This window comes from Erpetoichthys calabaricus, chromosome 4 (assembly GCF_900747795.2).
Source record: "Erpetoichthys calabaricus chromosome 4, fErpCal1.3, whole genome shotgun sequence".
NCBI classification, from domain to species: domain Eukaryota; kingdom Metazoa; phylum Chordata; class Cladistia; order Polypteriformes; family Polypteridae; genus Erpetoichthys; species Erpetoichthys calabaricus.
Window position 1 is genome coordinate 115,314,413 of NC_041397.2, and position 26,476 is coordinate 115,340,888.

Here is a 26,476-nt window from a genome sequence, read left to right on the forward strand (position 1 = left end):
TCCAAACCCGACAAGAGAAGGCCACCCACTAAAACTCAGAGACTAGAGAAGGAGGGCATTAATCAGAAATGCCCCTTAGGTTCTCTGGTCAGATGAGACTAAAATTGAACTTCTTAGTTTTTCCTCAAAATTCACCCATGAAGTCCTGGAATCAGACTAGTTGCTCTTCCCTGGACATTTTCTAATTTCTATATTACTTGCACTTACAAATGTTGTAAATAAAATATACTCAGTACTAAGTCAAATTTGCGCTCATTTACGTAGCATCTCTAGTAAACTGAAAAACAGTAATAATTCAAAAATTATGAAATTCTTATGTCAAAGACAGTGTCGAATTAAAATTCAAATTCATTTCACATTATTAGGGATGGTGGGGCGGAGACATGCCATTTACAGCTTCACCTAAGGTAGCAAAAATTTCAGTGGCAGCCATGATTATTAGCATGCATTTCTGACTGTACAATCCAAACACATACACTTTTATTAAAATACAGGTGTTTGTTTATTTGTTATGCTAATACATGTTAAGTACATATAAATAAAATGTGCTATTATTATTGAAGTGGACCTAGACAACTGAACATTTTAGAGTGGTAATGTACTGCAGGAGGATTACTTCTATTTTTATGATTTTCTGATCCATAGTTGTTTAGCCCAAGTTAAGATTTTAACAAATATAAAGAGGAGAATGTGTAAGTTTAACAGTTTCCCAAGATTACCTACTTTAGCAGTGCAGCTGGTTTGATTATTTCTTGCAACGGTGCATCTAAAGACGACATGCATTAAAGTTGTGGTGTTTGGACTCCGAGCCTCCATGCTTCTGTACATCTTCACCAATATAAACTATTTTATCAAATTGATAAGCCGCACAATCCTGCAATGCAGAATACAAACCCAGATGTAAGAGTTCATTTGTGCCTTCATCGATTAGATCAGGGGTGTCGAACTCCAGTCCTGGAGGGCCACAATGGCTGCAGGTTTTCATTTTAATCACTTTCTTAATTAGTGACCTGTTTTTGCTGCTAATTAACTTCTTTTGCCTTAGTTTTAATTAACTCAGCTCAGACCCCTTAGTTCTTTCTATTTCCTTAATTAGAAGCCAAACAATAATGAGACACAAAACGAGCAAACAGGTGACCAGCTAATGACATTATCTGAACATAAAGAAAGGTGAGGGTCTCGGTAAGGTCGATCTTTCAGGTCGATAATCTGAAAAAGAAAATCAACAGTTTGGGAAATGTCTGCTGTAGCAAAATGAGAGCTGCAGCAAGCCGTGGAATTAAGTAATGTGTTTAATTAACAGCAAGAATTGGCTTCTCATTAAGAAACTGGTTGGAGTGAAATTGGTTGGAGTTTGAAACCCCAGTTTAGCTGGTCATCTGTTGGCTTGTTTCACGTCTCATTTCTGTTTGGCTGCCATTTAAAGAAGAAAAGAATCAATTAAGAGGGCTGAATCCTTAAAAACAGGGCTATTCAAATGAAGGGAAAAGGAGTTAATTAGCAGTGAAAACTGGCCACCTATTAGGAAAATGGTTAGAATGAAAACCTGCAGCCACTGTGGCCCTCCAGGCCTGAAGTTCGACACACGTGGATTAGATTAACAAAGAGCTAAACAAAAAATTAATGTATGGCATTGACATGCTTTTTGTAAATGACCACTGCCTTACTGCATAGTTTTGATCTTTCTAATCAGATGAAGTTTTGTTGTTTAACATAAATGGCTAAAGAAAATGTCCATGTGGGATCATACAATTTTCATTACCTTTAAAATGCACCAGATCTGATAAAGTACGCAAATACCATCAAGATTCTGGACATCTGGAAGAAAATATTTGAGAAACGGGGGTTTAACACATAAAACAAACCAGTAGAGTCGGCTCTTATTACATTTATTATGGAAAAATAACAACCACCATAATTATCCTATCTAAGTAAGGTATCACACATGCATAGCCTTTGCTGCCTTTGTACAATTCAAAACAAGACTGTAATGGAATTGATAGTAAATGACATAATCTCCACCCAAAATGAAACAAATCACAAGTTTAAAAGTCATCAAAACAAACACAAGTACAGGCCCGAGTTTAATCGAATGACAAACATATAAAGTAATATTAAAATAATAAACCTGGACTCTTGCATTTATAGTCAAGACAAACTTTTAAGTGCAAATAAATGAAAAAACTTTACAGGGTCAGACATAGTGCACAGCTCCCAGTGTACATTTATTGTGAAAAAAAAATCATTAAAAAATAAAATTTAAAACAAATGACACAATCTTTATCGAAATCAAAATAGCCTTTTACCTCAGACATGCGGAAGATCAGACACACACATAGAAAACAAGTTGAAGAAAGCAAAGTGATGCTGACAAAACACAGAGAATATTGTATTGGCACAGAACAAAGAAAAATTGGTACCCTGAGCAAAAAGAAAAAAGCCGCTACCCCTGAATCCAATGCATGACATGGTACCACCAAAGTAACCATGTGCGTAAATAACTCGCAGTGGGCATCAACATGGGGATCTGCTATTCTCTTATGTTTTTCAGGTCTGCACACATTGGTATTCTCACAGCCAGAATCTGTTAACAGAATTTTAATTTAAATAGCTTATGGTTTACAAATCAACAGCAGAAATGTAAACTACCTCAACTTCAGGATGCAATCTGGGGGTTGGAAAGCTACAATTAGAGACAAATTGAAATGAACCTTCAATGTTATGATTTCTGGCTATCTATTCGTAAAATGCTTGGCCATCACATAAGTAACAGAGGTCGGTTGCTTTGACAGAAGTGCTAAGTTGTTCTTAGCTATAGGATACCACGGCCTGAACATTTGCCACTCTGTCCCTTTACTATTAAGTCAAAGTTGTGACCATAGATTGCAATTGTAGTGCTGCTGTTGAAAACACCCATCCTGAAGTTTCAGCAAAAAATAAAAATCTATTTATGGTTTTTATCCAAACACACATATACACGCATTTTACAATCGGTTTTTGCGCTGTACACAAGCAAAACAACAAGGGACTCAAATGAACAGCAATCATTATCTGAGGCGCTTTTGAATTTTACAAAGGCAGGGGCACCTTTTGTAAAAGGAGAACAGACACCCTATTTTGCACACATTCACATATTATTCACACGTTATTCTCACTCAGTTGCCCAGTAGGACAAGTGGTTTATTATTACTGTAGCTGTCCAAGGCATCTGAGTAATACATCACCTTTTTTAAGGATACAGTATAGCAGAAATATGCATAAAAGTACCAGTAATATATTTTTGCTCTTTGTTCAATAGTTAACACTCCTCATACATATTATATAAAACACGCCTTGTGCAATTTCATATGCTTAAATCATACATCTGCTTTCAACAAAGCTGCAGCCAGGTTTATTATTCATGTGCAAATAAACCAACAGCAGCATCAAACAGATATCTGTGTTCTCATACTTTTCTTTAAGCTGTAAACATTACAGTGATTCCCCCTCCCATCCTTTCATAAAATGGAAGCTTAAAGGCCAGCATAACAGGAAGCAAACAGTTGTCAACCACTATCTTCTTCACTGCCAAGTCAATAGTCCTGAGCGAGGTTTTCAGATCATCAGAATTTGGACTAAGTTTACTGCACTGTTGCACTAGCAATAACAAAAAAAAAATTCATAAAATGCACATTATTTCTAGAAAGAAAGATGCCTGTAGAACACTGCTTGGTGAAGACTACAGATGTTTGCATACAATGCAGCTTCGCCACTCACTCCCCATAAAGACTGGTGGAACTGTTAGTACATTTTCCTCTCAGGACAGCATGCAGTAAAGTTTGATGTTCTCTATTTTGAATTTAGAATTAAAGGAATGATTTACAGTTGTAACCATGATATAAATGGGCAACATTTCAAGGAACAAGCAACTAGGATTGTTTAAGAACCTTGGATTGTATATTTTTAAATATAAGGCGCATAACTATTATCTTACCATTGAGAGGAAAAAACAATTACTTCATAATTTAAATTGTACAGATTGCAATTTACCCTGAAGAAAGCAGCAAGTATGAAGGTTAAGTCTTTCTTGTTATTTCCCCATGCAGGCATCATTGTGATTTTTTTTTTAATATAAACAACAGCCGCAGTTCGATAATTCAAGACTTTTAAAACAAAATTACCTGTTTGTTTTACCTGTCCATGTAAGTCGCTGAAAAGACAACGTGAATAAAAGCCTTTCATTCAGAAAAGGGTCATGAAAAGAACCTTATTTTACATCAGGATTCACCTTTTCAAAATGCATCAGCTTTCTTCACATTCAATTACATATTCAAAGGAATGCTGGGAAAGTTAAAACAAAATAAATAAAAAAACATGTCTTCCTTTGGCGCTCTTCCTGAAGAGCCTTCCAATGTTGAAGTTGACATGCAGCTTCTCTGTTCATATCCCATATAGCTTTGTGGGAAATAGGTGCATTCATGTCCGTTTCCTTCACCCACCTCGAGCCACCCAGAAGGTGTCCTTTTTTTTGTTCAAGTGTATCGTGGCATTTCACACTGCTCACATCGGTTTAATGCTGGGTGGTTCAGGAAAGTGCAGCTCTCACAATTCCAATGGGCCCCTTCAAAGTCTTCATCTCTTGGCTGCTGGACAACAGGGGCTTTTGCAGATGACGGATGCCCTGCCAATTGCATTTAATGAAATAAAAAAAACAAAGAAAGAAAATGAGGTAAATGTTTTTTTGCTTTAACTTTACTCTGTACTGCATGCCTGAGATTAAATCAACCAAGAGTACACAAGAAATACAGGGTGTCCATAAAGTCCGTTTATAATTTAAAATAGTATACAGTAATCCCTCTTCGATCGCGGGGGTTGCGTTCCAGAACCCCCCGCGAAAGGTGAAAATCCACGAAGTAGAAACCATATGTTTATATGGTAATTTTTATATTGTCATGCTTGGGTCACAGATTTGCACAGAAACACAGGAGGTTGTAGAGAGACAGGAACTTTATTCAAACACTGCAAACAAACATTTGTCTTTTTCAAAAGTTTAAACTGTGCTCCATGACAAGACAGAGATGACAGTTCTGTCTCACAATTAAAAGAATGCAAACATATCTTCCTCTTCAAAGGAGTGCGTGTCAGGAGCAGAGAATGTCAGAGAGAGAGAGAGAGAGAGAGAGAGAGAAAAGCAAACAATCAAAAACCAATTAGGTGCCATTCGAGCTTTTAAGTATGCGAAGCACCGTGCAGGAAGCATGTCACTTGACAAAGCAGCTGCAAGGAAGCCCAGCAAGAAAGGGAGCAATGTGAAGGTAGTCTTTCAACATTTTTAGACGAGCGTCCGTATCCTCTAGGCCAGTGTGCGAACAGCCCCCCTGCTCACACCCCCTCTATCAGGAGCAGAGAATGTCAGAGCAAGAGTGAGAGAGAGAGAAAAGCAAACAATCAAAAATAAATAGGTGCTGTTTGATCTTTTAAGTATGCGAAGCACCATGCAGGAAGCATATCGCTTGACAAAGCAGCCACATGTATGCCCAGCAAGGAAGGGAGCAATGTGAAGGTAATCTTTCAGCGTTTTTTGAGGAGCGGTCGTATCCTCTAGGGGTGCGAACAACCCCCGTGCTCACAATATATTTGAGGAGTTTTATTTAATACGTAATACATGCTCTGATTGGGTAGCTTCTCAGCCATCTGCCAATAGCATCCCTTGTATGAAATCAACTGAGGAAGCATGTACCAGAAATTAAAAGACCCATTGTCCACTGAAACCCACGAACCAGCGAAAAATCCATGATATATATTTAAATATGCTTACATATAAAATCCGTGATAGAGTGAAGCCGCAAAAGTCGAAGCGCGATATAGCGAGGGATTACTGTATGTGATAGAAAGGATTCGTAAAAAGGATCAGAAAGCTTGATGTATCTAGTCTATTTTGTTTTTTAGAAGTTTTATTTTTGCCGTATTTGGGGAACTGAAAATCCACATGAGTCTGTTGAACATGAAAGAGATTCTCCCAAAGTTAATGCGTGGTGTGCTTTGGGAAAAAATCAAGTCATAGGGGCATTCTTTTTTAAAGGGCAAGTTGTTAATGGTAATAGCTATTTAGAAATGCTGCAAAATTAACTTTATTCCTCAACTTGAACAATTAGAACTGATAGAGAATACAATGTTTCAACAAGATGATGCTCCTTGTTACTTTGCTTTGCATGTTATACAGTTTCTACATGAGAAATTCCCTAACAGATGGATTGGAAGAGGTGGACCATTTTCTTGGCCTCCACGTTAGCCAGATCTGACTCCATTGGATTTCTTTTTATGGGGACATGTGAAAAGTAATGTTTATTCCACCAAACCTGCACTGCCACCACCACCTGATCAAAGCACCGTGACGTAGTGATGGGCCACTCGATACTCAGGTTTCGACACTGTGTCAAGCTTTCGAAGCACTGGAGATCGAAGCGCCACTTCGAGGCTTGCTTCAAATGCGCCCTTCACGTGATTTTGAGTCACGCTAGCATAATAACGTCATTGATATCTGCACAGTCAGCAGTTGATTTGGTCACTCACTAGTCGGCTGAAGTGCTTTGGCTCAAAGCGTAAAAGCAGTTGTTCCTGCTACAGCGATAAGGCACGCTAACCCGAGGTCAAATCCTAATTGGGGCTCGCATAGGTTGAAATAAGGATTTTGTATAAAACAGTTAAGTAGTACCTGTCTGAAAGTTAACAAATATTTTTTGGAGACATTATGAACGATTTACATGGGGCACCTTTTTCCTTGGTGTGGAATCATGTCCACCTAGAATCTGTAACAAATTAATGAGCATATTTTGCGTAAGGTAGCACGTATTATAACAATCCAGAATCTATTCTACCCCATGTCGATCATATCAGAGAGGCTAAGAAATGCTTCACTAAAGCCGACGTGGTCATTACACCAGTATATGCGCAAGACACTCCTAATTACACGTTTTTACTATTCAGTGATTCCCAGATCTGTAGCTGATTTGTATTATTGATTTCCAAAAAGCAATGTGAGTAAAAGCGTGTGCTGCATAACTAATCACAACTGTCTTTAAAACAGAATCAGCGCCATCAACAGTGTCTTCTGCAATATTAGGAAAGCCTCAGGATTTCTGCGTTAATGAGACAAAAAAATGGTAAAGAAACTTTGCGAATTCATCCAGAGGTGAACATAAAGATCACTCAAGTACTGACAAGAAGGAGCAGCTGGATAAGCACATCTTGAGCCAAACTTTCGAAAAAGCACCTGACTTTGTCAACAACATCCTCACCCTGATGCCGAGGCTCTTGTCATGAATATTCCCTGCTCCTTAACCTGTCTTGTTACCCAAAGCATCAACACTCAGTTTCATTCAAGGCTTTACCGTCCTTCCTTTCACAGACATAAAATAAGACATACATTTCCTCTACATACGTGTCCAATAATAATAGTAAACTGGCAAGAACGAGAAAAAGCACAAGATGGGAATATTCATGACAAGAGCCTCGGCATCAGGGTGAGGATGTGCCTTGTCACCCATTATGTGAGCTCGTCTGTCACCCTTCAGTTGCACTGGCACATGTTACATTCGGGGGCAAATGCAATGGAGAATACCGACAATGAACACCTTCAGAAGTTGAATAAATCGACTGTATAAGTAGAACATTTCAGATAAACTATGAATTTTGTTAATCATAAACAATGCAACATAATTATTATATGTGTTGTTACTTTTTATTTATTCTCACCAAATGTTACATATCTACATGTGAAATGAACATGGGTAATATGTTTATAATCATTCTCACTAAAATACACTGTCAAAATATATTAATGAGCAACTTGAGACACATTGGCCTTTAGGAAATATCAAAAAGCGTGTGCGCTGTCATTTAGGACAATGCAATGTTAACTTGACGCACTCTACTGACGCGATGTCACGAAAAAAAAAGAAACCGCACAGTCCATGCAAACTCATATCCTCCTTGGTTTTTGACCTTATGATTAATTGTCAATATCAAATCAATAAAGTCATTTTAAGAAGATTACTGAATTACAGAATTAGAAAAGCACACTGTTTAAGTGCTGCTGCCATATGGATACAGTAACCTCGGTCCCACCTGCTGAAAAGCCATCAAGCAGTCGCTAAATCTGACATTCTCTGCGGTTTTCAGTTGTGCTAATTAACTTGGTCCAGACACAAGATCAGCAACTGCAGTCAGTCAGCAAGTCTGACATACCTTATGACCAGAAGTCATATCTCATATATATTTCTCTTCTGGTTCGTCCTGCTTCCACTTCAAAACCGGTCCCGCCCACAAGCAGCCAACACAGCATTTCTCGATTCCTATTTGTCGTCTTCCATGTCACGCACTATACTGGCCTGCTGAGCGTAATACATCCAACAACAACAACAACAACATTTATTTATATAGCACATTTTCATACAAAAAGTAGCTCAAAGTGCTTTACATAATGAAGAGAAGAAAAATAAAAGACAAAATAAGAAATTAAAATAAGACAACATTAATTAACATAGAAAGGAGTAAGGTCTGATGGCCAGGGTGGAAAGAAAAAACAAAAAAAAAACTCCAGAAGGCTGGAGAAAAAAATAAAATCTGTAGGGGTTCCAGGCCACGAGACCGCCCAGTCCCCTTTGGGCATTCTACCTAACATAAATGAAATAGTCCTCTTTGTAGTTCGGGCTTTTCACGGAGTCACTTGATGCTGAACAAGTACCCGAGGTGCTGCCACAACAGTAAAGTAGCTTTACTACCTTTGCGGGAGCCACCTGTGTCTTTACAACAGCTTCTTACACAGCAAACATCAGAAGCTAAAAATTATCGTGAACACGTCTGAGAATACAACCCTTCTCTAGCATTTGCTTCCATGGTTGCATTGATAACTCAACCTCCCGGCCACGGATCATACTGTTTTAAAATACACGGGCAAATTTATCACCAAATCTCTCCACTATATGCTAACACTTCTACATCTCCAGGATATGGACAGTTGTATGTTTTTGACACAGCGCAAGCTACTGATACAATGCCCCGACATTGCAGCGAATTTCGTCGTGGAAGATGGCGAAACGCCTGCCGAAAGGGACATTTGCATCTATCCCATACGCAACCTATAAACAGATTTCCACGCTAAATATGAATTGCGATCCTGTGGTTTACCCACTTTTATTCCCTTATGGAGACATTGGCTGGCACAAAGATTTACAACATGTTACCGATAAAAGAACCGCCAAGCAAATAAGGCTTACTCAATGCCAATTTTATGCATACAGATTAGCAATGAGGAATACATTTAGTATTTTGCACTCCAGCGGCAAACTATTCAAACAGTACGTCGTAGATGCGTATGTTAAAACAGAGGGCGCGCGTCTCAACTATCTCAGATTACATCAACAAGATCTGCAAGTGGAACAATACAATGTTTGAATACAGACGCACTGCAAGCAAATGCTGAAAATAACAACGTACATGTAGACAAAATGATAATATTACCATCCACATTTCCAGGAAGTCCAAGATACATGAAACAAAACTATCAGGATGCCATGGCTATAGTACGTAAACTCAGAAAGCCTGATTTATTTATCACTTTCACATGTAATCCTACTTGACCGGAAATTCTGCATGCACACTGCGTCTTTCAAGAAGTATTTATTTCTACTTGATTTCTGAATTCCTTTCTCACCGTTTTCCGTTCCTATTCTTACACCGCCGTATGCTACGGCGGGCGTTGGCTAGTAATGTAATATTAGCTCAGTTTATTAACTAGAATCTTCTCATCTGTGAACTGTTTTTACTGACACTCTGAAGTGAATGCAACCTACCTAGAACCTACCGGTCCAGTCTGTGAGAACACAGACACTCTCTCTCCTACATTGCTATGCACACTCACACATATATATATACACACCCCAAAGAGCTAGGAGGCAATGTTAAAATCATAAACAGGCAGTAATCAGGCAGGGATTTCAACCCAGGCTTTGAGAACTATGCAAACCACATTTCAATGGTTAGTCAGATGCCTTAATTATTGAAGCCATTTTTACATCACTAACATATGACACATTGATTTTTCTTATGTATCATATTTTTACATGATGTTATTTCCTTTTTTGTTATTCCCTGATGCACATGACAAAAGAAAACCATGCATCCACCCAATCGTCCACCTATTTCCTCAACCTCAGGTGTGTTTTTGCAGAGAATTCTTACTTTTTCTTTAAAAAGAAATTACGATTATAACTTGATGTGTGTCAATAAAATTGAGAATAAACACTGTTTATAGTAATACTTTAACTATATTTGTACAAGAATATCTTGTACCACTTACATCACTAAGTTATATGGTAGTCAGAGGTAAGGTATGGAATGCTGCAGCACACTAACTATAGTACATACAATAAAAAGCTTGTGATCAGTAGTGTAAAGATGATGCAGTAAAACTACAGCCAACTGATATTTAAAACCACTCAGCAATGGACTGAGAGACCCCCCCCACCCCCCCAAGTTCAATTTTGATTTATTTATTTTAAAAAGAGATATTATCATCCATTCTTGAATCAATTTAATCCACTCAGAACAGCTTTTCATAATGTAGCAAGGTATAAAGTACTCATTTTGCACGTAAAATTTCAAACAGTTCTAATTTTCTGATTCTGCTAAAAGCTACAACAAACACAAACAGAACTGGCTGATGTCGTTAGCATAATTGCCTGATGTTAAGAGTGGTGTTCCATAGGGGTCAGTGCTAGGGCCGCTGCTATTTTTAGTATATATAAATGATTTAGATAGCATTATAAATAACAAGCCGGTTAAGGTTGGAGATGATACCAAGATAGGTGGATTGGCAGATAATGTAGAATCCGTTATATCATTACAGAAGGACTTGGACAGCGTACAGGCTTAGGCAAATTTGTGGAAGATGAAATTTAATGTTAGTAAAGTATTTCACATAGGAAATAAAAATGTTAGGTTTGAATATACAATGGGAGGTCTGAAAATCAAAAGTACACCGAATTTGAAGAATTTAGGCATCGTAGATGACTCTACGCTATCAGCTTCCCGACAGTGTTCAGAAGCCATTAAGAAGGCAAACAGAATGTTAGGTAACATGGCATGATGTGTGCAGTACAAGTCCAAGGAGGTTCTGCTCAAACTTTATAACACATTCGTGAGGCCTCATCTGGAGTACTGTGTGCAGTTTTGGTCTCCAGGCTACAAAATGGACATAGCAGCACTGGAAAACGCCCAGAGAAGAGCAACTAGGCTGATTCCAGGGCTAAAGGGATGAATAAAAGAGCCGAGCCTTTTCAGTTTCAGCGTTTGTAATGAAAATTACATATGACCACGCGATATGGAAATTATGTATGACCACAGAACATATTATAATACAGGAACTAATCACTTCGTTTGTGGACGCCATTTTTATATCGTCTTTACGGATTGCTATTATTTGTGTGAGAGTTATTTTACTGATATTAAAAAGTAGTAAACACAAACACGCCGATCTATCCCCGCGTCGCCCTCTCCTAGCTCTCATCTCTGGACTACAGCGCTGAGCTGTCCTCCACCAGGCACGTTCTGACAGAGAAGTTTTATTTATTTGTCCACGTGACTGTCACGGAAACTGCCACATTGTAACTTTTTTTTAGTTGGCAGTACTTGATAGTAGAAGAGATGAGGAAAACAGCTTTGCACCTTTCTACTTTTTAACTGCGCCAAGTTGTAAAAAATGAGAAGACGAGACCGCCTTCAGCGGCGAGGGGTCATGAGAACAAAGGGAGGCGCGGAATGTCGGGCTGCTCTGCCGGGTCGAGAGCTTCGCAGTTTCAGGCAGCGTCCTCTCTTCTCGCACTGTTTGCGACATTTCAAGTGCCCCGTCGGCTTCTGCGAGAGTGGAAATCTTTGCGAATGAGTGTAATCGGCGCCATCGAAGCAGGACTCTGTTTGTAAATTGCCCTGCATGACTACTTACTATCTCTTAAGGTGAGTTCGGGTCACTAAAACCCCGCAACATTCAAGGTTGCTTTTGTGATCAATTATTTTAAGAAGATGGAGAGTTTACATCTAAGAAGATGTATAGACCTCTTCATGTAAAGTGTTGGACTTGGAAATTGTTTGGACCTTCTGCCCGTAAAGCACGGAAGGGCAGCGTCCACATTTATCATAATTATTTTTCTCTTAAATCACAGGCACATAAGTACAAGGTTGTCCGGCAGAAATTTGGACGACCACATAGAAAATGTAATTTCTATACCACAGTGGTCGTGTAGCGCCTTTCAAAAGGAATCTACTACCGAGAGATGATCCAAATACATTTTAGCTGCTGTTAGTACTACTTACCTGTTGTGTTATACCGCCTTTAAAATGTAGTTTACCCGAAACCACTCCAGTAGTGCTCAATGTATCTTTACTTCTTAAAATGTTAATGTTTTACTGTTTAATAACTTATAGACTACATTTTTTTTTTTTTCCCTTGCACTCAGTGAGTGAAGCCACTGGGTAATCAGCTAGTGCTTGCATACAAAAAAACAGGAGTTCACAACCAATCTGGGGTGCACACCGTCCCACAACAGATATTAGAATGAACCTGTATTTTAAAATATAGAATGACCTCAACTTCATATTGGGTTGGAGGAAGATTCTGACACTAGAGATGTGTTCCTTGTTATAATACTACAAATAAACATTACCATCCACCTAAAATAATGGGAAAGCTCAATGCAAAGGAGTGATCCTGTTTGACTTGGTGAGGCAAAGAAATAATTAAAACTCAAAAACAGAATCATAAAAGGAAAAAAATCTCAATGTAAGCATATCTTTAAAGAAGGAATTTCAAACTAAAGCAACAAGCTGTCATTTGCATCCTAGAGTAATTAAACTCTTACATAAGATATGCCATTTACAAATTAAAGAAAAAAGGGAATATGTAAAATAGGTTATCATATACATCAAAACACAAGAATAGTGATTGTTGCTAGAAATGCAGGATTCTTCACAAATGCATTTACTGCAGTTTAGGAATAGCAAGGATGCATTTCCACTAGATGTCATCAAAGATCCATTAAGCCACCTGAAGTTACAGCAATGTTATTTTTAGGATCAGCAATCCAGAGGCAGACAATAAGTACAAGAAAAACAAAGTATTTCAATTATGAAATAAATTACTCTAATCTCCTATGCAGTATTATTATTCACTGTATATTACAATGTAATCCTAGGAATTCAGGCAGTTTGTCTAGTGGATATCACACTTTGCTTATTTAATCCACCAAAAAAAAGCTTATCCTTCTTTTGCATTATTTGTAGAAATATATAAACAATCATTGAATTGCTGGTCAGTTTTGATACGACATGACTATAAAGGGTCAGGTAAATAAATTAAAATACACTGGTCCAGGCATAAATTGTGGGGTTTGCACACACTCCCTGCATTCATTTGCATTTTCTCCTGGTTCTCTGAAGCTCTGCATATACCAAAGATGTGAAAGTTAGGTTAATAAGTGACTGTTATTTGGTCTGATTTGAGTGTGTCTATGCCACTATTCTCTAACAGGCCTGGTGCTCTAACCATGATTGTTTTTTCCTTTCTGACCAGTGCTGCCAGACTGGGTTCTAGGCTCTGGTGATTGTGTGGCAAAATAAGAGGAGTTGGAAGATTAACAAATCAAGGAAGGAAGCTTACCTTTTTTAACTGGCTTTGGGGGTACAATAGGTCCAGGTGGAATATTGTCATAGAAACTGTTCAGAGCACTTGGATCAAATTTTCCTATACATGAAAATAATACTGTAGTTAAGTTATATTTATAAGTTATACTTTAGATTCAATAGGTTTCAAAAACATAAGACAAAGTGTAACAATTTCAGTGAAATGAGAAAAATTAAAACAATTACAAATGCACAGTTACTGAAACCAGCTTTATATATTTGTTAGACATTTCTGCTCAGTAATTACAGTGCAAGAAAGTTAAATTCTTTAGCAAACATTTTAGGGTGGTAAAGAATGCCAATGTACATTATTAACCTAATTTTAAATTTAATCCTTTCAAATTAAAATTAATGACATGTTGAAGGATTAAAAAAAAAAACAACTAACCAGTCACTTCAATTCCCTGACAGTCAGCCATTGGGTTACGAATGAGTTATGAGCTGATGGTTATAACCTAATTTTGCATATACTGTATATCAGAATTGGCAATGAAAATGTTGGTAAACACTAGAATCACAGAAGCCTATGAAAATACTTGTAACCCTGGGTCACCTTAAATTCTTTCACACCTCTCCATCATCATCTTTTGTTTTGTGTGTTGATCTGCACAATCAGCAAGCAGCCTGCTATCCCATCCCCCCCACTGCTGCAGCTCAACTTGGGCAAAAAGTTCTCTCAGCTCAAGTCTTGTTTATCTGGGTGTGAGGTGCCTGGAGTTGTATAGGGTAAATAATAGAAGTGGTATTTGGAACACATGCATTTCATGTGTGTTCCGTGTCTACAACAATCTAGATAAGTGTAGGATAACAGGAAATGTAAGAAATATTCAACAAATACCTAAAATTGAAACTTTTTCATGTTATAGTACTAATGACAAAATTTTGACATGAAGTGTATATAATGTGTGAAGACTGAAGTCCAAATATCAAATAAACACTTTCACAAAAGTTACACAAATAACAAGTGCGCTTTTTTAATTCAAGAATATAATGGGAGAAAAAGAAATTATGTTAGTGTACTTCACTGACAAGACTGCTTGGGTGGTACAGCAGTAAGAACGGCTGACTCATAATCAAGAGGCTGCAGGATCGAATCCGGGCGCTTCCCAGAATTACATTTTTGAGTAGTGAACTGCTCTTATTGTTACTATTACAATAAAAACATACATTTGATGTTAGTCTGTAACAGCCAGTGTAAATTTACGGTACTGATAAAGGATAGCGGGGTTTTTTTTTCCCCATTCAGTTTTATTCTCTCAGTCACGTTCACGCTCCCCCAGATCTGACACTGCTGTTTTCAAATAAAGACTTGCTATAACAGAGGTGAACTCAGATGAGGGTGAGGGTTCTACATTGGAGAAAGAGAACAGAAGCTCTCCCCACAAGAAATTTACACTCACGCATATAAACAACACAGCCACACCAGGGGCCTCATGTATAACGCCGTGCGTAGAACTCACACTATAACATGGCATAAGCACAAAAGCAGGATTGTGCGTACGCACAGAAAAATCCAGATGCAGGAATCTGTGCGCACGCATACTTTCACGTTCTTCCACTACATAAATACCGATTTGCGTGAAAAGTAACGCACGTACACGCGCCTTCTGTCCCGCCCCAACTCCTCCCAGAATTACACCTCTTTGAATATGCAAATCAATATAAATAGCCTTCTGTGAAAAGACAATGGGAAAAGCACAGGGGAAAATATAAGAATTTCAGCGAATACCAAGTGGAGGCAAAGGAAAAACGTACTATTTGATGGTTTAAACAGTGGTATAATCAACAAAAGAAAGTTGATCAAGTGACAGTGTGTCGGAAAAACTCGAAAGATCAAATTCACAAAGTCGCACAGTGCCCGAAATAAAAAAGAAATCACATATCAAAGTCGCTGTGAAAAGGCGAGTCGTAGCCCACCGTCTGAGTGTCATATGAAAGCGTATTAGGGTACAAACAAAAAACATAGGCACACAGTAGGGAAAAAAGCACGAAATGTCAACTTTAATCTCGAAATTTCCACTTTAATCACGTAGTTTATTTTGCCATTAAAGTAGAACATCATAAACTTCATCTTAAAATCGTTTATTTTACTAGTTTCTCAAGTAGCATGTTAAAGTCTTTGTTCTGTATTTGATCTTCTATGTGCTCTGTGTGTGTGAATCACTACGTGCTTCCGTTCTTTCTCTTTCTCCGACAGGACACAGAATCCATTACATTCGAGATATTACAGCTCTCTGAATAATTAAAATGCTGAGATGTATACGTGATATCATTTTCATGATGATAGGAATGAAAGCATGTTATTAAACATGGGAACACGGTGGTGCAGTGATTGTTCATATCTCACGCAAGAGGCTTGCGGTGCCAAGTGCGACCTTCGATGAAATAATTTATTACAGAAGTACTGTCTCTTTCAAACGTACTAACCTCCAATTTCTGTCCATACTTTTCTTTCTCCAATCGCCACACAATCAGCTCTGTAATAGACGTTAAGCCATATGTAAGCTTAGAACGCTGATTCTTCAAAACTTTTAAGGAACATTGAAATATCTTCGTAGTACATGTTTAATTATTCTATTCGTCTATCCTTCCAGTGTCGCGTCAGCACCAGCAAGAATACAGTGCAAGGCAGGAGCTATCCTTGAACTATACGCTGCAGCACCGTGTCCTCACATGTTTAATTATTAACAATACAGATTATTTAAATGAAGTTAAAGTTTTACCTGTATACTATAAGCAACATATTTTGCTGCATTTCATCTTAAAAATGATATTGTCATCATACGCGCTTTATAAAGTAGCGCAGGTTGTGCAATATTATAACTGTAGTGCAAGTTTACAGTGAGGTGATTGTACTTATAAGTACAAACAGTTCTACAAGGAGCACTTGATGGACTGATTGAGAGCGTTTATAGTTATTGGGATGAAACTGTTTCTGAAATGCGAGGTCCGTACAGGAAAGGCTTTGACGCTTTTTGCCGTGGTTGAGGTATGTACTTGAAACTGTATACCGATAATTCTCTTTCCGATCATCTGCTGCTGTGATTCACACTCAGATACAGTGATATAAATACTCCGAGTGGTGCAGTGAGAGTAATATGGAAAAAGATGATCCGCAGTGGCAACCCTTAACGGGAACAGCAAAAAGAAGAACAAGATGCAGTAAGCGTAAAAACGCTAAAGCAGTTATGGTATTTGGAATACTATGGCTATTCCCTGGCCCATTATATTGCTACAGGTTAATTACAATCAGATCCATTACACTAATAAACAATATGCAGTTAATTTCAGTGTATTTATAAAGCCGCGTCAGGAATGTGGAGCTAAGAAAGAAAGGATGAGCACACGGGAACAGTAGTTTGACCATTCTGTGGACCATTATATTTTTACAGGTTAATTACAATCAGATGCATTAAATTTATGAACGATATGCGGTTAATTTCAGTGTATTTGATAAAGCCGCCGCCGTGGATGTGGATCTAAGAAAGAAAGGGTGATCACACAGGAACAGTAGCACTGCTTTGACGCTGGGTGCCGCCAGTCTGCAAAACCGAGGGGAGAAATTGCATACGCCAAGGTATGAGTTACCGTGGAAATGTGCATGGCTTTACGCCAAGTTTAGGTTTTATACATCACGATTTGAGCGTGGAAAGGTTCGTACGCAACATTTCTGTGCGTACGCACCGTTTATACATGAGGCCCCAGGCGTAAAGGCGAAAGATGGCACCATTTGGATGCAGCAAGACGTTGGGCGTCATCCTGCCAGTTGGGTCTGCCACACGTGTCCTTCAACGAAACAGCAGGGCTTATAAAGCTTGCCAAGGTATTGTGCAAAGTCCTGTTTGTGATTATGTTTTGTGATGGTCTTTATATGAAAAACATGTATGTTACTTATATAAAAGCTGCATCAAATGTTGTTTATCTATATTTATTTACTTATCTTCCTACAGTGCAAAGACACAACTAGACTGCAGAGCTTCCTTGTTTGATCGACACAGGCATGCTCACAAAGTACATGTGCAATGCTACTTCAGTACGCAAATGACTTTAGCTGCAGGTGGAAGCTCCTGTCGCACTCTACACAACTGTTGTTACTGTTCCGCTTCTATCCAGAAATGATTTCATAAGCTTTATGACCTTAGTCTCGTAAGTCTTTCTCCCATGGGACGACTGAGATCTTTTCCTGAATAAGAAGTGGCATTAAAAATTGGCTCTAAGAAGCTTAAGTACATTAGATCAAACTTATGTTATTGGCAATGGTACCTCTAGACCGAAGGAGGTCAGTTTCTTTCAGCATACAGTCAATATCAATTTGAAGCTGTCTGTTCAGATTTCTTTGTCTTGTCATATCCTCTGGCTAGAAACAAGAAAGGTAACAGATTGACAGTAATGTAACTCTTCTGTAGTAAAAACATTTTAAAGAATTCAAATATACATTTTACATACAAATACATAGTATTATAGACAAAAGGCATACTTGCAAACAGTTTCAAAAACGTTTGTGAGTCCTTTGCAATTACTAGATTAATGTTCATAAAACTGAGGTCTTTCAACTTGAGACACAATGACAACAAAGCACTATTGGCATAAACAAGTAACACCTAAGCTCTTTCACTTCCTCTTGCCAATACTAAACACAAAGTTTAAACATTCACTGTCCAATTCAATGATATTTCTGGATTTCTTGTGTGAATAGTTCTCTTCAGGTCATACAACAGCACCCCAGTTGGTCAGAATGCTAGACTCTAATGTGACCATTTCAAGGTGCTAATGTTCATCTCTTTAAGCGATTCTGTTGTTGATTTACACTAGTATGTTTTGAGTTATTGTCTTTTTGCATCAGTCAGCCTCTTTTAAGGTTCATGTAAAGGACAGGTTCCCTGACATTCTCATGTAAAATTTCTTAATACAATTTTGAATTGATGGAAAGCAGTCCAGGATCTGAGGCAGCAAAGCAGCCCAAAAACAAGATGTTCCTGTCACCATACTTCACTGTTGGTTTTGGGTGCTATTTAGTATTGCGCATTTGTGCCGAACAGTTCAACTTTTGGATACCTGTTCCATAAAATATTCCCCAAGAAACCGGGTGGAAAATCCAGGTGATGTTTTGCAAACTTGAGAAGTACAGCAAATTACACACGCACACTCTGAAAGACAGCAGTAGTTTCCTCTGCAGTATCCTTCCATGTGCACCATTCTTGTTCTGTGTTCTTCTCATAGTGGTCATATGAACAGGAACTCTGGAAAGTTCCAAGAAGTTTCCTTAGTTACTTTGCTCTTACTCTAGGGATGTTTCTAACCTACTTTAGCATTGCATACTGTGATCTTGCTATGATATTTGCCAGATGACTACACCTAGAGTAGCAACAACACTGAATTTCCTCCATTTTTAGCCTGCTTGCATTACTAATCTTGCTTTAAAAACTTCTCATACATCTTTTGATCAGTAACAAAATATTCTGTGTCAATGACTTTTTTTTTTATGGCTCAGGCCACCTCCAACCCACATTTCCAATCTCATCTTATTGACTGACACACTAGACTTACCCTAATTAGCTTCTGGGCACATTATCAGCCTAGATAGACACATATTTCATTCCAACGTAGACTGTGAATGTTTAAATCATGTATTGCTTTTGAAGTACTAAAGTATACATTTATACTGTGATTGGCTTAAGAAGATTATGTTTATTATCTATTATTATGATTTCAGTGCATATAAAAAGTATTCATTCCTCTGTAAATTTTCGCATTTTATTGATATACAGCTTTGAATCACAGAAGATTTTAGTTGGTCTTTTTTGACACTGATCATAATGTTAAAATGAAAACAGATATTTGAAAAAAGGTTTAAATTACTTACAGATATAATACACAAACTAAGTGATCTAATAACTATTCACCTCCTTTAATATGACACACCTACTTTATCACTGGTTATAATAGCCAATTTAAGCTGATGTCCCATTATGCGACCTTTAGTCATTGGGTACTTCAGACTTGCTGACTGAAAGTTGCTGATCTCATTACCACACCAGTTGCATGCCAACTTTCCAGCACAGTTGTGCCCCTTTTTATGACAAACAATAGCATTATGCCTGATGGAGCCTATGCTTTACAGCAAATTCAACTGCAATCTCAGCCTTTTTTCTTTTGTTCATTCTGTCACGGTACTTAAAACATGAAACAGACAGATTTTTGTTTGCAAGATTTCAAAATACCTGTATTCTGTATTCTTCATCTCTGTCATAGAATTTTTGTCACAGGGTTTGAAATGACTGTCTTATAAATGCACCTGTATCTGTAAGGTGCAACTTGAGGGGAGTCAGTATCGTATCGTAATCTAACCAATATAATGAAAACAAAAGCCCACAATTCCACCAAAAGTAGAATAAAAAGCACAAGTTGAGATGGACACATGAGAATATTAAAGCCACTACGTACCCCTTAAGAGTCCAGTTTAACATTAATCATTAAAAAATAGAAAAAGTCCTTTTCACTGTGTGGTATCCTACCTGGTTACATTCTAAAAACATAGGAACGCTTGTAGTTCACGTTTGGATTAATAATTTTTAAAAGATAACTGTTATAAAACAACAAAAGTACAGACACATTTAGCCAAAAAATCAATTATTTAACTTTTTCTTTTTTTAATTTACCAAAACTTAACACTAGAATTACCAGAGTCTACAAAAACACTCGTAGATCCGGCCCACCTTAAAACCATTCGCACCTCTCCGCCAGCGTCCTTTGTCCTCTAAATGTGCCGATAAAAACAAGCTGCAAGCAGCCGGCTATTCCATCCCCCCACCGACTTAGAACGTGCACGAGCATCTCCCAGCTCATGCCTTGATTGATTATCTGGGAGTGAAGTGGAGTTTTAGAGTGGAAATAATAGATCGTTATTTGGAACACACGCATTTCATGTATGTTCCGTTTCTACAGTAATCTGTGTAAACACATTGTTAAAACAGAAACTTTTTCATATTTTAGTAGTAAATGACAAAATGTTGGTATAAACTTTATAATGTGTGAAATCTGAAGTCCAAAGATCAAATAAACACTTTCACTAAAGGTTCAAGAACAATACAACAGCTTCCGCGGCGTTGCGGTAAGATTTGCTGTCTCAGAGCACAGCAGGCTTGCTGTCCCTCAGAGACCCGAGTTCGATTCCCCGTTGAGGAAAAAGTGTTATTTTTTTTTTCTTTTTAACCTCAAACGGACATAAAATTTATAAATTGGTATGCACTGTCAGTTAATGAGATCGTTATATTTTCATGTGGGATGCTCCTTTTAAAATATTTTTTAACAATATGAGACTGCAATTAACACGAACAAGTGTCCTTATAACTGCTATTTGTAAGATCCATAACACACAGACAGACAGAGCACTGCATAATAGAGAGACAGACAAGCAGAAAAGTCACTAGATATATAAACAAACAGCGAAGGCACATGTACTGAAAGAAAAAAAAAAATATCAATATGTGTGTTGATCCTGCTGCACTGAATAAGCTCACGCTGTAGCGGGGCTACATAGTTAGTGTTGTCAAATGTCAATACTGAATGCGTCGTTTCCATTGTCCCGTTTGCTGTATGTGTGTATCAGTAAATGGTGGAAGAAGACCACAGCCTCAAACCTGGAAAACACCTGTTCATTATTAATCAATTACAGCTGTCACAGGACTATTTAAGCAATCAGGAGGGAATAATCAAGAGAAGAGAAAGGAAGGAGAAGGGAGACCATTTTTTCACGACCACGAGCCATCTGTACCTGCTGTATTCCACATCGCGCATTTTCATCCAGTTTGTTTTTCAATCCGCCGGCCTTACTTCAATACCCTCAACCTAGAGGGGCCCCGGGTCGGACTTCATCATCCACCACGCGCCGAGGATTCACGGTGAGGCTGCTCCATTTTGTTCCGGGAAAATCAAACGACTCATTTATTGCTAGTTCAGTCAACTGTATTCAGGACAGTTTTTATAACCGGACTCAAGTTCACGATCATTCCGTATATCATTCATTTTGTGTTATTTGTGTTGTTTGTTATATGTTACAGGGGCAAGGGAGGGTTTTATTGTATTTATATATGGTGGTGTCTCATTGTGGATGTGGTGGAGGGATATTTATATTTATATATTTATGTCTATTTTTGCATTTGTCATGTTATTTCATTTAATACATTTAACAGTATAATTTTACGTACCTACTTTTGTGTGTTTATATTTACACTGTCAATTGTGGGGAAAAGTGTAATTTGTTAGAGGTACGGCTTGATAGTTAAGATTCATACTCTGTAAATTATCCAGGCCACAGGTCTTGGAGGTGTAGCTGCCAGCTGGGTAAGGGGTCGGCCGTTACAACGCGCTATAACATCCCCCCCCCCCCCCCCAATCTGACTAAGTAACAGCGCAAGTACAGACGCAAACCAAGTGTATGTGTGTACTGTATATTAACAAAAACAGCAGTTTATACTGAAAACGGCAAATATAGGAGTGAGTGGGGATCAAACCGGAGACTCTGAATCACACTTGTTTTGCGTCCGTACTTGCGCTGTTACTTAGAGTTAAGAACGTTGGGGTTGTTAGAGCGCATGAGCTTATTCAGTGCTGCAGGATCAACGCACATGTTGATCTTTTTTTTTCTTTCAGTAACAGCGCCAGCATAAATCCACACAAGAACTGACGCTGTTCATTTTCAAATAATATTGCATTAGTGCGATGATGTTTTCACATATATTGTCTCTTTCTTTCAGGTGTGTAATAGAAACCACAGCATAGAGAGAAGCGTGTACATTGTAACAGGTACACACGTTGTAAATGTAGGAAGGACGATCCTTGCGTGTGTGTGTGAACAGTTAACATTTGAATCTGATGATTGCATAAAAGGCTGAAGTTACTGCTCTGTACTATTCTATCCTCTGCATGTCCTGGAGTACAAAAACAGCAAACAGCAACATGTGGGGACTGGCAAGATCGGGGAAAAAAAAAACACGCAGTCACTGATTACAAACTGCAAGATGTTACGCGAATGAACATGAATAATATGAATAATGTTGCATCCATGCCACAAAGTTTTCCAAAATGTACCATACAGGTCATAAAACAAATAATTCCAAATATCATATATACCTACGTCTGTGTTTTTGTTTTTTTTTTTTGACATTATACACCATAAGGTGCACACTAATTCAGCATCAGCAGGAACACTCAATAAAACTGAATTAAAAAAAATCAAGTGACGGTGAGATACGAAGAAGACAGATTCGCCAGCATTTGTGTGTCATCTTAAATCCCTCCAGATGAGAGAATGTCCAGTTCCATTGTCTCAAAACACCACTCACATCTCCAGTTATTCCGTTTCAAATGAAAAATAACAGCGTCAGATCCCTGGGTGGGGGGGGGGGGTGGTAGTATGTATCGTGATTTAGAGAGAATAAAAGTTAAAAAAACGTTAACTTTTACAAGTCCTATAAATGCACACCGTGTGTTACAGACGCAAACCAAATGTATGTGTGTACTGTATAATATTAACAAAAAGAGCAGCTCACTATGGAAAACGGCAAATATAGGAGTGAGTGGGGATAGAACCGGGGACTCTTGATTACAAGTCAGCAAATCTTACTGCTATGCCACTGAAGCTGTTGTCTCTTTCTTGAACCTTTTGTGAAAGTGTTTACTTGATCTTTGGACTTCAGGCTTCATACATTATATAGTTTATGCCTACATTTTGTCATTTACTACTAAAATATGAAAAACATTTCTGTTTTAAAAATGTGTTTACACAGATTACTGTAGAAACACACATGAAATGCGTGTGTTCCAAATAGCGATTTATTATTTCCACTTTAAAACTCCAGCAGTTCAGTCACTCCCAGATAATCAAACAAGGCATGAGCTGGGAAAACTTAGTGAACGTTCTGCGACAGTGAGGGATGGAATAGCCAGCTGCTTGCTGCTCATCTTAATCAGCACATTTAGAAGACAAAAGACGCTGGCGGAGAGGTGAGAACGGTTTTAAGGTGGGCCGGATCTACGAGTTTTTTCGTAGACTCTGGTAATTCTAGTGTTAAGACAGATTTTCCTTGTTTTGGTTGATCTGAGCCTAGTTATTACCCAATTTCATTTATCATTTCATTGCATGTATTTTGAAGGTGGACAGCCCAGAAGCCTCACTGATGCAGCACCCTAGGGCTGAAACCCATGGCCACTTTAAGTCTATGTGGCGTTTGTGTGCTTTCCCCATGTCTGTGGGTTTTTTCCTCTGGATACCGATCTCAAATTAGGTTCAGTGTGCATGAGTGGATTCAATTTTACATAAACAAAACAAGTTAATTTTCCTTACTGTAAAATGTTGTTGTGATTGTTGATGCTCTGTTGTAAGTTTGAGTGCTCACCTGTCCCATGTGACACATGCACAGACAGTTTGCTACAAGGAAGCAAATTTCTGGAGAGCCCGCTACACCCCTCTCAATCAATGATGCCCAAAGGAAAAGGTTTCTGCAATATGTAAGCTGCTGAGCAGGAATTTTGGCAAATGCTGCACTACACTGTAACCACACAGCCCATCCTTCCCAGTGTACTTTCCTCACCGCTGTTCTTATAGATCTCTACCTTTTGTTCCCCGCTGTTGAATACTTTTAAATATATGCACTGCTGTGTGCTCTAACTTGTTTCAGTAGGCATATCTGGTCAGCAGCTGAATTTTGTTTTAATTGGTAACCTTTGGGCTTTTTCAAATATAATTGTGTTGCAAAGCCCACCTGAAGCTGGCACTCAGTTTTTACATATTATCAGACCACAAATTTTGGGAGTGTGCCTGAAGATGTGTGGAACGTAAGCTTTATTTAGAACTGTGAAAGTCCAAGTTTTCAGAGATGCCTGCCACAAAATATTTTAAGACAAATTGAGATTGTAGGTGTTAAAATTTAAAATGTTGACTATTCTGTCCCACACGCACAAACACTTATTTATTAAATATGAAAGAAAAAGACAGAGACAGACAGACACACTATAGAAACACATGCGACTTCTTAGCAGCCTTATATTTGCTGCTGTTTTCCTCGTGCATCCCACATATAACTGGATGCAATCTTTTAACAGACTGTGAGAATGGCTGAGTGAGCCTGGTTGAAATTTGAAGGTTACAAAACCAATGTTCTCTTGGCTTTCCTGCAGTCTCCCAGATGAAATGCAAATGAAGGCCCAAATGAAAAAAAATGAATGGCATCAACAGGATGCACAAAAGCTCAGTAAGTCTGCTATGGCCTAAAGGCCAGAATCTGCTACTTTCAGCTTGCGTCACCAAGATCCACATATGGCAGGAATGCAGTGTTTGCAATTTTAGGGAGACTAACACAGCTTTATTTAATATATAATATACTGCTATACATTGTACATGTTTAAAACTGCTAAATGACATGTGGGGGGAAAAAAAGCAAGCAACCACAAGCAAAGCAGTCTCCTGCTGACTTAAGGACTCACATACTCTTAATTTATTTATTTTCAATGTATTATCTTTTAACAGGCACTCAAAGTCAATTGCTATTCTGAAGGAGACAACAGTCAAATGTTTCTGTAATTTTGTCCTTAGAAATCTTCTAGCAGCACTTTTAAAGAACTGTGGGAAATTAGCACCATTGACACTTTATGGTGAAAGAATACAGCTAAATTGAATATTCAATTATTCTGTTACAGTGCTAAATTAAGGCAAGATATTTTTATAAGCATGTTACACTTTTAAAAATACAAAATAAGAAACCAGATATAGATAGCTCTGTTCTAAACTTTAAAAACTAAAAAAACTCACAGCAGGAATAAGGTAAGTGGCATTAACCCTTCGTAAACGTCTTTGCATGAGGTCATACTCCATTTCATTAACATCAGATTTGAGGTGCTCCAATTTCTGTTTCTCTAATTGCAGTTCTTTCACAAGTCGCTCCATTCTGGCTCTTTGGTGCAACAGCAGAGCTACATATATATTGGAGAAAAAAGGGAAGAATAACATCACCACTAGCATTTCAAGAAAAAAAAAAATGTAATGCAAAGTCACTACGTCAGGTATCGCAATTATTCTCATAGCTTTCTAGAACAGCTGTAAACAATGTCCATTGATGCTATTTTAATTACTTCTTAATAAAATCATAATGCATATTTAAATTAATCTAAGGTATGGGTAGAAAACCTGCCAATGTTATGATGCTGAAAGTCTTTAAAGCAAAGTATGTTTATCAGGATATGTTTCAAGTATAAATGGCCTCAGTTTGAAAAGCCACTCCCCTTGATTAATATGCACTAAAATGGGAACAAATCATTATATCATTTGTTTACTACTGTTGTACTTGAAGTTCACAATTATCCTGTTAAAAAGGTGCATTCCGTGTTTTTCTACACTACCCCATTGTTTTTATAGCCTGCCAAAATAGCCACTGCACAGCCTACTCCAAGTGCACACAAATTCTTTACTCCATAACTAAGATTGTCTTTATTTCAAAGGTCAGAAAAAAAAAAAAACTGCAGATGTTTTGCTTTTATGATTGTTTGATTGAGCACACACATTGAGAGTTTGCAGATAAAAAAATCACTCCTAATCGTGCATCTGTTTTCTTATAAATGTGATGTACAAGTCACTATTTGGTCTGATTTTTGAAATGTCCAGTCTGTCAGCTTTAGAAAGTGCAGAGGTTTGGCTTCCTAAGGCATATAGACTCATCTCTCTAAGCTGCAATGATTGCTTGATAGGAAAATTTATTAGTGAATA

The 26,476-nt window shown here is 38.0% G+C and overlaps 1 protein-coding gene across 2 annotated transcripts in view; it reads right to left on the minus strand.

The window, feature by feature from the left end:
• Positions 1 to 1,873: 1,873 nt before the first annotated feature.
• tab3 (TGF-beta activated kinase 1 (MAP3K7) binding protein 3) overlaps positions 1,874 to 26,476 on the minus strand; it is a 73,843-nt gene continuing 49,240 nt past the window's right edge. For both annotated transcript variants that reach the window (XM_028799714.2, XM_028799715.2), the window contains 4 exons: positions 25,526 to 25,686; positions 17,980 to 18,073; positions 13,694 to 13,777; positions 1,874 to 4,660 (listed from right to left, as the gene is read on the minus strand). In XM_028799714.2, the coding sequence (XP_028655547.2) occupies positions 4,512 to 4,660; positions 13,694 to 13,777; positions 17,980 to 18,073; positions 25,526 to 25,686 (488 nt within the window). In that variant the 3' untranslated portion in view covers positions 1,874 to 4,511. The remainder of the gene's footprint in view (positions 4,661 to 13,693; positions 13,778 to 17,979; positions 18,074 to 25,525; positions 25,687 to 26,476) is intronic.